This window comes from Rhinopithecus roxellana, chromosome 14 (genome assembly GCF_007565055.1).
Source record: "Rhinopithecus roxellana isolate Shanxi Qingling chromosome 14, ASM756505v1, whole genome shotgun sequence".
NCBI lineage: Eukaryota > Metazoa > Chordata > Mammalia > Primates > Cercopithecidae > Rhinopithecus > Rhinopithecus roxellana.
In genome coordinates this window covers 124,088,832-124,102,458 of record NC_044562.1, presented here as the reverse complement: position 1 = coordinate 124,102,458, position 13,627 = coordinate 124,088,832, and the positions used below count along the sequence as shown (strand labels likewise).

The following is a 13,627-nucleotide window of genomic DNA, read 5'->3' as shown; positions in this document are numbered from 1 at the left end:
TTTTCTCATGAGATTATTGTGAGGACTAAATACCTCATCTATCTTAAAAACTAGAGAGAAGGACATTTAGTATAGGCTTGGAATTCAGCAGACCTGGGTTGAAATCCCAACTCTGCCATTTTCTAGCTATGTGATCTCTATTTTAGCCTCCTGGAATCTCAGGTTCCTTATCTGTAAAATAAAAACAAAGATAGTATCTACCATATAGGGTTGTTTTGGGGATAAATTATTATAACTGCCCATGAATATGTTCTCCAGTATGGCACTAAAAAGTGGTAACTTTTATTTTATTGCTTTTCATAAAATGTTATGTTTAACTTCTTTGCTAATATTGTGCATTATCTTTTCCTGTTCCTTTGTTTTTGTTTTTGTTTTTTAAGACCTGATCAGAAATTTAATGAACACATTAAGGATGATAAAGGTGAAGACTTTCAGAAACGTTATATCCTCAAGAGAGATAACTCTAGCTTTGACAAAGATGATAACCAGGTAATCTAGAATAATTGTAGCATTTTTATAGGTGCAAGACATATTATACCAGTAGTTCATTTACCAAAAAATTACCCTCTTTTCTGTAGATGAGAATACGTTTGAAAGATGACAGAAGAAGCAAATCTATAGAAGAAAGAGAAGAAGAGTACCAGAGAGCTAGAGACCGAATATTTTCCCAAGATGTATGTATTAACATATTTAGGTATTCATGTTAGAATATATTCTAATTGCATTGTAGGATCTCAGTCTCCCTTTTATCTATTGATCACATTTATTTGTAATCACATTTGTTGCATATAAGATCATCTTTTAGAAATATTGAAATCACTTTTGCTTGTGTTGTTAATTTAATAGTTTATAAAATACTACATTGCAGTAGTTATGTAAAATTTTACGAAGTTGGAAGCAGGTGGACTACAGGAGTCATTAAAAGAATATTGGCCAGTGTATATAGTTTGTGTGATTTTTTTTTTCCCCAGACTTATGACAGACTTGAGATTTTTATTAATAGAACATTGTCCACTGTCTACAAAATCATATACTGTAGATGCTACTTGTTAGTTGACTTTCTTTGACAAATAATTTATTTCTTCTTCTGAAATAAAGCTAATTGATGTTGTAGGTTAATATTTGTTTTCTGCTTTATAAGTGATTATGTAATATAGGCTTTCTAAATGGCTATTTTATGCATTTATGCCAGAAGAGAATCAATTTGTTTTTTGTCAACATCTATTAAGCATCTGTCCCGTAATATGTGTTAATCTGCTAAAGATAGAAATTTCCTCTGTTTAAAAAAAAAAAAAGATTAAATAATATTAAAATCCGGATTGTAAGTGAAGAACTTACTCATTCAACAAATTTTATTGAGCACCTGTAGTAAGTGCAATCCTAGGCACTGGACAGTTATAATAATTTATCCCCAAAACAACCCTATATGGTAGATACTGTCTTTGTTTTTATTTTACAGGTAAGGAACCTGAGATTCCAGGAGGCTAAATTAGAGATCACACAGCTAGAAAATGGCAGAGTTGGGATTTCAACCCAAGTCTGCTGAATTCCAAGCCTATACTAAATGTCCTTCTCTCTAGTTTTTAAGATAGATGAGGTATTTAGTCCTCACAATAATCTCATGATGAATAGCCAAGTAATGACAACAGGGTGTGTGGTTTATGTAGAAACATGAAGATATAACAGGTGACACAGCAGATGAGCACCACAAACCAGAACTGGGGAAGGGATGGGACAGTTCGCTTCCAAGAAGTAAACTTACAGGAGTGAAGAGTTCCAAGTAGAGGGTCAGTATGTACAGAGGCCCAGAGGTAAGGGAGAACTTGACACACATTGGGAATTAAAAGATTTAAGAGTAGGCCATGCACAGTGGGTCACACCTGTAATCCCACCACTATGGGAGCGCTGAGGTGGGTGGCTCACTTGAGCTCAGGAGTTCAAGAACAGCCTGAGCAACATGGCAAAACCCCATCTCTACAAAAAATTAGCCAGGCATGGTGGTGCGCATCTGTAGTCCCAGCTACTCAGGAGGCTGAGACAGGAGGATCTCCTGAACCCAGGAAGTAGAGGTTGCAGTGACCCAAGATGACACTACTGCACTCCAGCCTGAGTGACAGAGTGACCCTGTCTCAAAAAAAAGATTCCGAGTAGCCAGATTCTAGCCTGAGTGATACAAGAAGTGAGGAAACTTTAGACTGGAAAAATAATCAGAAATGAGATGACATGGCCCTGAAGGTTTAAGATGTTTGGACTTTTGGGGGTTTTGGTGGTGGTTTTTGTTTTGGGTTTTATTTATTTATTATTTATTTACTTTTGGCTTTTTTCTTTTTTGGTCAGCAGACTTTTTCTGTAAAGGTCAGATAATAGCTGTTTTAGGGATTTTGAGCCACATAGTCTTCATTGCAGCTACTCAAATCTGACTTTTTTTTTTCTACTCAAATGTGAAAGCAGCCACAGACAATACATAAATGAATGGTCATGGCTGTGGTCCTGTTCCAGTAAAACTTTATTTGCAGAAACGGGTATCTGGCTGTAGTTTGCTGACACTTGTGCTAAAACATCAGGGAGCTATTCAGGTGGAAAGAATTATGATCAGATTGACGTTTTAGAGAGATTGCTTCTGTTACATAAAATGGGCAAAAAATGGTAGCTGGAAAACTAGTTAGAAAACTGTTGTAATCATACAAACAAAAATGGTCATTCCTGACCCAGGTTAACAGTGCTGAAGGACTTTAAGCACCATTAAGGCATAGCTACTTGTTCACTGCTCTAGCCACAGATAAAGCACAGGTGATCAAATATTTATGAAGTGAATGAAGTGGAATATATATTCTATATATACCTTAAATATATAATGAAAATGGGTTCACTTATTTGGAAGATAATATTTGAATTTCAAATTAATTTGTGCCACAAAATGAATGGCTTCAAGATACATATATATTTGTTAAAAGTCAGCATAGAATCTCCAAACCAGAAAAAAAATTCCATTATTATTTATTTGTGTACCCTTATCACCATTTTTAACTTATATTATTACACATGATTTTTGTTGTAGTCATTGGTTTACAGATGGCATTATATTATATTTGACAAAAACTCAACTTTTTGTATCTGTTCTTTCTTTCTAGTCCCTGTGTTCCCAAGAGAATTATATTATTGACAAAAGGTGAGGGAATTTTTAACATCTGTTTTGGTAATTGTCTGACTGATGCTAATAAAAATTAAAATGTCCTATTAAAATGCCAACAGACTCCAAGACGAAGATGCCAATAGTACCCAGCAGAGGCGCCAGATATTTAGGTATTGGAAGCATGTTTTCAATACAGTATTAAAAAAGTAAAGCATTTTTTTCTTTACTTTTTGTTCCCCCGCGTTAGCTTTTCAAAGTTTTATTTCTAAATTACAGAGTTAATAAAGATGCTTCAGGGAGATCTACAAATAGCCATCAAAGCAGCACTGAGAATGAATTGAAGTACTCGGAACCACGACCCTGGAGCAGCACAGATTCAGACAGCTCTCTTCGAAACCTGAAACCTGCTGTAACCAAAGCGAGCAGCTTCAGTGGAATCTCAGTCCTGACAAGAGGTGATAGTTCTGGAAGCAGCAAAAGCATAGGCAGGCTTTCAAAAACAGGTATAAATATCTACACAGAACTGTGCAGTCAAGTCATTAATTTTCCTAATGTTATCTTAGGTCCTTATTTATCAGATGGCTTCTAATTATCCTAAAATATAAAATCACTATCAGCAGTACCTTGACCACCTCCAAAATACTTAAGGGGTAATATGTTTCTTGACATGAGGATTCACTCTCTGTCCTCGAGACAGATTTACAACCATCAATTACCATAAAAATTCTTCTCTATTGTGACATAAGCTTAATCAGGTAAGTTCACTGAAACGTTCTCTCTTGTTCGAATGCCCATAGGTGATTGGAAATTCTTTATTGCTTATTCATAGTTGGTAGAAGGCATGGTTTCTCACCTAGGATTATTTAACACTGATTGCATTTTCAGCTAATACTATCAATTATTTATTGCATTTTTTATGATAAAGTCCTTCATTTTCCATTAAAAAAAATTAAATTGCTGAGGATATTTTGAGGAATTTAAAAACCAAAAATAAATAACTGTTAAAAATGACTGAAAATTTCAATAATCTCCTCATTCTACTACCTCCTTCCTTGGAGTTCATTGTCTCATAACATTTCTACTTTTCATTTCCACTAACTGGCTTCAATACTAAAGAAGCTCATGTGTTTTTAGGATCCTTGAAGATCTTTATTTTTATCCCAAAATAAGCATGAAAGTCAGAAATGAGTGTTTCCCTGGCCGGGCGCAGTGGCTCACGCCTGTAATCCCAACACTGTGGGATGCCAAGGCAGGCAGATCACCTGAGGTCAGGAGTTCAAGACCACCCTGGCCAACATGGCAAAACCCCATCTCTACTAAAAATATTAAAAAATCAGCTGAGTGTGGTGGCGCATGCCTGTAGTCCCAGCTGTTTGGGAGGCTGAGGCAGGAGAATCACTTGAACCCAGGAGGCAGAGGCTGCAGTGAGCTGAGATCATACCACTGCACTCCAGCCTGGGCAACAGAGCGAGACTCCATCTCAAAAAAAAAAAAAGGTAAAAGGAGGAATGGCTATTTCTCCCTAATCTATTTGGGTGAGCCTAAACATAAGGTATTGTACACATAAGAATTGAAAGACATATTTGAACTGAAGGGCTGTAATCAATGCTTTAAATTATTAAGGCTTATGAATTGCAGTTGCCATCTTTTTAATGTATAATGTGGTCGTATTGAAAATATCTTATTATCTATGTTAGGATTTTGCGAAAGATAGGTAAATTTTATCAGTATAAGAAATCTGCTTGTGTGCCAAATACGCATTATTTGGAAAATGGCCACTAGGTCATCATAACAAAAGAAGCTATTTATGTATCATGAGAAAATTATGTAGACACTCTGCCAAATTAAAACATTTTAAGAATATGTACTATATGTATTCTGTATTCTCTTCAGAGATGAAAAGAAATATTAATTGGCCCTTTTAATAGGCAAAAAAAGTTTTTTGTTTTTAATTCTTAGGTTAAATGGATACAATTTTTATGAAGAATTATTTTGGCACAACTTAAAATAGCATCTGTCCTTCAGAAGACAGTCTGTATAGTGTATCATAGTTGTTTCATTCATTAAAGATTATTTCCATCCCAGAGTCAATTCTCTTATTCAAAACCTAATTAACTGTATACATAAGATGCAAATCGTTGTCTTTCTTTGTCTCGTTGGCCACCTTTTGTAGCCATTATGCTAAAAATCAGTGACATTTTCAGTTCCTGTATAATAGAAAATGGAATAAATTCAGGGATGAAAGCATTTAAAAATCAGTTATCAAATTAGTTCAGTAAGAAATAAATTTTAAGTGAACACCCATATAAGTACTTTGAATATTTTTCCTGGTATCTCTGTCCCTTGATTAGATAAAATATTCAAAGTTGATTTTACATTTTGGAAAAATGCTATGCTAGTAAAACGAGAAATTAGATTCTGCAATTAAACTTGACAATTGTCTTAATACAGAATTTATCATTTCTTTTATTTCTTACACTAAATCTTTCTGTGTTCTTATAGATAAGGGGTTTCTGGTATTAAAAGTTTTGGGCATTTTGCTGTACTAAATTCTTTTTCCTGGGGGAAAATTATCTATATATTCCTAGGTGTTAATCTAAAAGGTAAAATGTACATAACTTTGTCCTTTTGGGGATGTGGGTAATTTGCTTTTTGTGGCGTCTGTGGCTGGTGTTGTTATAAATGTGCTTAAGTTGCATGCTTTGGCAGTGATTTCTCTGACAACTTATGTAATCAGTTTGCTGTATTAAGCTTGTTCGTTATGGGGAGGGTAAGCAAATGTGGACAGTAAATTTAAAAAAGCCAGTGCTTTTATGTAGTAACTGCATGTTATGCAATGTAAATTTTATTGTTATGTTCTGAAAACCTGTGTTTTTATATGAGGTTTAAAAAATCCCTATTTTTCATTACTCCTCTTCTAGGTTCTGAGTCTTCTGGTAGTGTAGGGTCATCTACAGGCTCTCTTTCTCACATCCAGCAGCCTCTTCCAGGTACAGCTATCAGCCAGTCTTCTCATGGCGCACCTGTCGTCTATCCAACTGTCAGCACTCATAGTTCTCTTTCCTTTGATGGTGGCCTAAATGGGCAAGTCGCATCTCCTAGCACTAGCTTCTTTTTGCTTCCCTTGGAAGCGGCAGGCATACCACCTGGCAGTATTCTGATCAACCCACAAACAGGTTGGTATCCAGAAAAAGGTGTTTCAGGAATTATCTGAAAATTTAAGGATACTTATTAAATGTATTTTCTGAGTATGTGTAGTCAGTTTTTTATTATTCATGATTAGCGTTTTCCAAGAACTTTATAACAAAAACACTTATGCTAGGAAAGTTTAAAAGACATTTATGTCGGGATGCATTTTTTCCCCTTTTGACATCTGTGACATCATCTAGGCCAAATAATAGCCCAACTATAATTTTAAAAAATTTATTTCCTAGGAATAAGACAACTACCTATGAAAGAGCTTTGTTTGGCCGGGCACGGTGGCTCAAGCCTGTAATCCCAGCACTTTGGGAGGCCGAGACGGGCGGATCACGAGGTCAGGAGATCGAGACCATCCTGGCTAACACGGTGAAACCCCGTCTCTACTAAAAATACAAAAAAAACTAGCCGGGCGAGGTGGCAGGCGCCTGTAGTCCCAGCTACTCGGGAGGCTGAGGCAGGAGAATGGCGTAAACCCGGGAGGCGGAGCTTGCAGCGAGCTGAGATCTGGCCACTGCACTCCAGTCCGGGCGACAGAGCGAGACTCCGCCTCAAAAAAAAAAAAGAGCTTTGTTTGATATAACAATTTTTTTTTTAACCAACATTGATTTTTTGGGATGATATAACAATTTTATACTTGGGAAAATCAAGTGCATTTTATGAAGAAGGACTGAATAAGCAGGTTTTTTTTCCATTATATAATGGAGGGGGAAGAAATAATTACCTTTCAGAATGTGTTGATTTCCTACTGAGGAAAAGCTAAAAAACATCTTATTGGTATTTAAAAAAAAAGAAAATTGGGATTCATGTATTAATATTGACAGTACATATTCTTTGCAATTAGCTAATAGTAATTTACATTTTTTAGCATTTACTTTTTCCGTATGCTCTGTTAGGTGCTTTAAATATGTTATAACCTTGTTAGGTAAGTGAATCATTTATAGATAAAGAAACTGAACCTCAGAGAGGTGAAGAAACTGCAGTTATAGTACAGTTCACTACGTAAATAGGTAAAAATGATTTGTATAGAAAAAATATGATCTTTAAAAAGGTCACAGGAAATCTTGGTCTCTTCAAGATGGCATAGCCCAGTCATTTGGCAAGGTAATGAAAACTCTCCTTGATCTTTTGATAACTTTAAATCTCATATATTTAGCTGATGTGGTGTCATCATAATGGCGGTAGTTTACAGGCAGATACAAGTGGGAGTATAGGGTCTCTAAGTGTTCCTGAACCTTTCCTTTCGTTTGTAGTGGAAAAATCATGGCTTGGTACTCATTACTTTCAGGTTTTATTCACATCTCTTTTTAAGATAAAGTAGGCAAACATTTGTTCTCTTGTAAGAATTAAATTAGCATAAATAACTGATTTTTCAGAAATTCAATTTTTGCTTAGTAATTACCTTCTTATTCTTCAGGTTATTATGTTACTAACCTTCCTGTTTTTGTCCAGCAAGGTGTAAGAAGATTTAATATTTTACCTTTTCCTATTATTTTTCATTCAAAACATATTAATATGGTTTTGGTAATATGAAAGATTCATTTGCTTAGGAAGGGATAGAGTGAGAAACTAATTGGTCTGAAATTGAATTGTACTATTAACTTAAATGAATCCAAAAGTGATCTCTTTGGTTTTTGAGAACAGTATTATAATACATTAACTTTTTTCAAGCGACCCTTAATTTGGATTTGACCGCCTTCACCCAAATCTGCTCCACCCATTTTTTATTACCAAATTATTATTATTTTTTTATTTTTTTTTATTTTTTTTTGAGAAGGAGTCTTGCTCTGTCGCCCAGGCTGGAGTGCAGTGATGTCATTACGGCTCACTGCAAGCTCCACCTCCTGGGTTCACACCATTCTCCTGCCTCAGCCTCCTGAGTAGCTAGGACTACAGGCGCCCGCCACCACGCCTGGCTAATTTTTTGTATTTTTTAGTAGAGACAGGGTTTCACCGTATTAGCCAGGATGGTCTTGATCTCCTGACTTCGTGATCTGCCTGCCTCGGCCTCCCAGAGTGCTGAGATTACAGGCATGAGCCACTGCCCCTGGCCTCCCAAATTATTTAGTAGTTAACAAATACCCAGGACAACTTGTTTTTAGTTACCTATAACTATTACACAAATTATCAGTATACTAATTGATTAAAATAATTTTACTTTGGAGGACTTTCTCTGCTTGATAGCTGTAGACTAGTCTTCTCTCCCAAATATTATTATTTTATATCATAAGTTTCCTCAAAAAAAAAAAAATGGAGAGGGATTTCCTATGGAAGAATAGATGTTAAGACAATTTAAGAAACTGTTTTTCAGTCCAATTTTTCTGTGTTTCTCTGTATTTTTCTCACTCATAGTCATTGAACCGTTAATTTTTGTGCACTCCTTTCTTGTTTCTTTTTTAACAATCCAATTTTAGTAAAGAAAAATACTAATCTTTCAATCTATTTATTGAAAAAATGTCTGGAAGACAGTATCTGATATGTTAATATGATTATGGGGAATTCCACAATACCAAAGACACGGAATCAACTAAATGTCCATCAGGGATAGACTGGATAAAGAAAATGTGGTGCATATACTCTATTAAATACTATGAAGCCATGAAAAAGAACAAGATCATGTCCTTCTCAGGAACACAGATGGAGCTGGAGGCCATTATCCTTAGCAAACTAATGCAGGAACAGAAAACCAAATATCACACGTTCTCACTTAATAGTGGGAGCTAAATGCTGAGAATATGTGAACACATAAGTGAAACAGTACACACTGGGGCATATCAGAGGGTGGAGGGTGGGAGGAAGGAGAGGATCAGGAAAAACAACTAAAGGGTGACAAAATAATTCGTATGATAAACCACCATAACACAAGTTTACCTGTATAACACCTGCACATATGCCCCTGAACCTAAAAGTGAAATCACACACACATACACACACACACACACACACAGAGATTATGGGGAATTTATTTTCTTTTTTGTCTCCTTGTTATTTTCTTAAAATAGAAATGTTACTTTTTGTAATAAGGAAAAGTTGTTTAGAATATATGTGTAGAGAAGCTGGGTGCAGTGGCTCACACCTGTAATCCCAGCATTTTAGGAGACCAAGGAGGGTGGATCACGTGAGGTCAGCAGTTCGAGACCAGCTTGGCCAACATGGTGAAACCCCATCTCTACTAAAAATATAAAAATTAGCCCGACGTGGTAGCAGGTGCCTATAATCCCAGCCAGTCTGGAGGCTGAGGCAGGAGAATTGCTTGAACCCAGGGGAAGCTGAGGTTGCAGTGAACTGAGCTCATGCCACTACACTCCAGCCTGGGCTTGGCAACAGAGTGAGACTGTCTCAAAAAAAAAAAAAAAAGTTGTAAAATAAGGACAGTACCATCAAGATTACAATTTGAAGCATGAAGCTATTAATCATTTTAGTTTTTCATCCAGTTCTAATCTTATTTGTGAAATATATGTAATGTGGCCTCAAAATTAGGTATTTCCTACCTCCTAATAAAAACTAATGAATAACTTTCCAATATCTTGAAGTCAAGTGTTTTCTCTTTGAACTGAAATATAGCCTTATAGGACCCCAATCCTGTGACTGAATTTCTTAGGCTAAATGTGTTGCATAATTCAGAGTTTTTCAGAAAATACCACATATTATGAAATAAGGCTGGGGTTACTTTGGGAGGCCAAGGCAGACAGATCACCTGAGATCAGGAGTTTGAGACCAGCCTGGCCAGCATGGTGAAACCCCATCTCTACTAAAAATACAAAAATTAGCCATGTGTGGTGTCACATGCCTGTAATCCCAGCTACTCGGGAGGCTGAGGCAGGAGAATCATTTTAACCCAAGAGGCAGAGGTTGCCCTGAGGTGAGATTGTGCCACTGTACTCCAGTCTGGGCAACAGAGGGAGACTCCGTCTAAGAAAATAATAATAAATTAATTTAATTAAGCTCACTAGCGGTCTGGGCCAGTACCCCATAATAAGAAATGCAGTAAAACATTTGAATATTTAAGTGAGGGAAATAAAGACTATTGATAGCCTCATATCAATTCAAGCATTTCCCAAGCTAAGGAAACTTCTGTTTTCAAAATATTAGGGTTTTTTTTCAATTGTGGTTAAAGGATTTTGGATATGCTTTGTAAATTGTTAGTAAAAGGACCTATTTTCCATCTGTATTCTAAGTTGTTTTTTTTTCCTTCTTTTTAAATTTTTCAGGTCAGCCCTTCATAAACCCAGATGGGAGTCCAGTTGTGTATAATCCTCCTATGACTCAACAACCAGTTAGACCCCAAGTGCCTGGACCTCCACAGCCACCTCTGCCAGCCCCACCTCAACAACCAGCAGCTAATCAGATTTTCTCACAGGTGCACATATCCACGATTACATAATGCTAAGTTGACTAGCCTTTACATATTTGGGACTAAATTGGCTAATTAAAATTGAGATAGCCCAAGTAAGTATCTCTTAGAAGTTTAATATTCTGCCACCAGTGATATTCCACTCACTACTCATAGGAAAAGAGAGAACTTCAAAGACTTTTCCCCTGATAAATACTGAAAATATGTGGGAAAGAAGAGAATTGTTTTAATCTTACGAGCCTGTCTGGTGAGTATTTTATCCCTATTTGACAACAGCAAGAAATGGACAACAGGAGGAATAAAAACAAAACTGAGATTGTTCATTGGCCCAGTGAACAAAGTGAGTTGTTTTAAGATTCTACAGATTAAGCAGTTAGAAGAAACTGAGATAGGCTGCTCAGGTTCTACAAGATACTCTTCATCCATTCTACCTACCCTATGAAAGACAAAGCGATTCTGAGTTAGAATTCCCAAAAGTACTCTCAATAATATTTTGAGTTTGTAAAAATGTTTAGAATTTACACATTCATTTCACATTTGGTCTTTTTCCCCTAAAGATGTAATATCCATCTTTGGGTAACTTGATTATACCAGTATGAACTCTTATTTTTAACTGTTTTTTTTTTTTTGGCCCAGGCTGGAGTGTAGTGGGATTACAGGCGTGAGCTACTGCGCCCGGTTTATTCTAACTTTTAAAGGTTGTTTAACGTATCAAAGTTTATGTAGTTATATCTCTTTTTCCCTGCAAGACTCTAAATATTTCATTGATGAAAACATGCAGAGTGATTTTGTATGAAAGAAGTATGATGGGCCAGGCCCAGTGGCTCATGCCTGTAATGCCAGCACTTTGGGAGGCCGAGGCAGGCGGATCACCTGAGGTCAGGAGTTCGAGCCCAGCCTGGCCCAAACGGTGAAACCCCCATCTCTCCTAAAAATACAAAAATTAGTCAGGTGTGGTGGTGTGCCCCTATAGTCCCAGCTACTCGGGAGGCTGAGGCAGAAGAATCACTTGAACCTGGAAGGTTGCAGTAAGCCAAGATCAGGCCATTGCACACCAGCCTGGGTAACAGAGCGAGACTCTGTCTAAAAAAAATAATTAAATAAATAAGTGAGTATCCCTTAAAAAAAGAAGAAGAAGAAGTATGATGACAAACTTGAACTGGAGAAATTTCATTAATTTTGCTCACAAATGATATCATTTGTATTCCTGAGTTGAAGAACATACAAGTTTCATTATATTATTTCATGGTGTGAAAGTCATAAAAAATAATTGTGCTTCTGGCAATTAAGATTCTTAATACTGGGCAAGGCAGCTTTTTTAAAAGAAGAAGAACTTACAGGCTTTGGCTACACTTCTAAGACCTTACAAATCAGTTAATGTATGTAGAAGAGATTGCCTGAAACTATTTCCACAGACTCCCATATTCCCTTCCCAATCCCGTTTGGTTACATACACTGAGCTTGCATAAAACTTCTTCCCTGGGTTTCTCTGTCTCGGCTTCAGTCAGCTTGGTCCCAAAGAGTTTCCTCTTTATTATGCTGTCATGTAGTTGGCTTTGCAGTGCCATGTATTTCACCAGGAGCTTTAAAGCACTAATTTTCATTTGGTTTCATTTTTATTTAAATTTCAGTGGAAATCATGTTAATCTGGCAACTTTAAAAAGCTCTGGGATTTATCTTTTCAGATTATTATCTCTTAGAACTTTGTCTGATTTAGTTATAAGAGACAGTTCTAAATGAAGATGTAGGCCACCTAATTTACAAACAGATGCTTTAATAAGCTATACTTTGAATTCTTGGGATATTCACCAAATTTCATAACTTATTTTTCTAGCATTGCTCCAAGTGTTTCAGGTAACGCATCATCAGTTCCAGAAACAGAGACTCAAAGAACAAGTGATTCTAAATAAATATCTTTTGCACAATCTGAAATAATTCATCAGTGAGATTTCAAATAACCAAACAAAATAATGCTATGATTTCCAAAGCCTTCAGAAGAGCTACTTTTCTTGGACGTAACATAAAACCTGTTGTTTTGCAGCCAATTGCAATTCAAGTAGGAAAAGGATGTGCTAAGACTTTTTCTTCTCTAAATGGTGTCAGAATTTCACTTTCACAGTTTTTTTCATTACTCTCTGAAACTCAGGAAGACATGAATTCATACCCTTGGTGCTCTTAGTACTTTCCTTAATCCCGCAGCTGACTAAAACTTTTGTTTCATCTGACAATTACATAGGAGGTCAGGTCATCTGAAAGTTATGTCTTAATGGTTATCTGACTTAATAACACATCAAGTAGCCTGTTCTAGTAAGTTCTAAAGCTATTGCACCTCATGTAGTATAATATGTACTGTCATCCGTTAAGAAGCTTACTTATTTCTAGCCATGAGTTTTGTGAGGAACCAGATGCTACTTTATGGATCTTTCAGCTTTTACTGAAAGAGTTTTTTAATGCTTTAATTATAGTTTTTTTGCTTTAAGTTTATCTAAGCCTTTGTTTTTTAGAAACCATTGTGTTGATTTTGTGGTAAAAGTGCAACTCAAATCATTATCTATTATCTCTCATGTTATAGACAAACAATGTCTATCTTAGTTGACGTAGAAGTTCTCTATTTAAATTATTGCCTGAACAATCTTAGTTCCATTAGTTTATCTAACATTTTTAAAGTATTGTCTTCAGAGATATTGTTCAGAAAGAGATGCATGAATATACATTTTAACTAAGAGTTTTCATCAAGTAAGATTCCCTAGGTTCCTCATCTACTTGCTTATGTGACTGTCTACAAGTCACTTAATTTACCTTAGTCTGATTGCCTTCTGTAAAGTGAGTTGCTGTAGTCTTTACCCAATATGTATATTACCTTTTTTGTAATAAACAGTATAAATATGAGAAAATTAAACAGATGCCAATTTTAGTTAGTAGATGACCAGCTGTATTCCCAA

General features: G+C 36.0%; 1 protein-coding gene across 9 annotated transcripts in view; it reads left to right on the top strand.

Annotated features, from left to right (window-relative positions):
* R3HDM1 (R3H domain containing 1) overlaps window positions 1–13,627 on the top strand; it is a 213,754-nt gene that overhangs the window by 121,529 nt on the left and 78,598 nt on the right. For 5 of the 9 annotated variants that reach the window (XM_030916132.1, XM_030916129.1, XM_010367320.2 and 2 more), the window contains 7 exons: window positions 381–489; window positions 579–674; window positions 3,132–3,169; window positions 3,253–3,303; window positions 3,410–3,636; window positions 6,055–6,309; window positions 10,543–10,691. In XM_030916132.1, the coding sequence (XP_030771992.1) occupies window positions 381–489; window positions 579–674; window positions 3,132–3,169; window positions 3,253–3,303; window positions 3,410–3,636; window positions 6,055–6,309; window positions 10,543–10,691 (925 nt within the window). The remainder of the gene's footprint in view (window positions 1–380; window positions 490–578; window positions 675–3,131; window positions 3,170–3,252; window positions 3,304–3,409; window positions 3,637–6,054; window positions 6,310–10,542; window positions 10,692–13,627) is intronic. The other 4 variants (XM_030916134.1, XM_030916133.1, XM_010367325.2 and 1 more) reach the window with 1 other exon arrangement.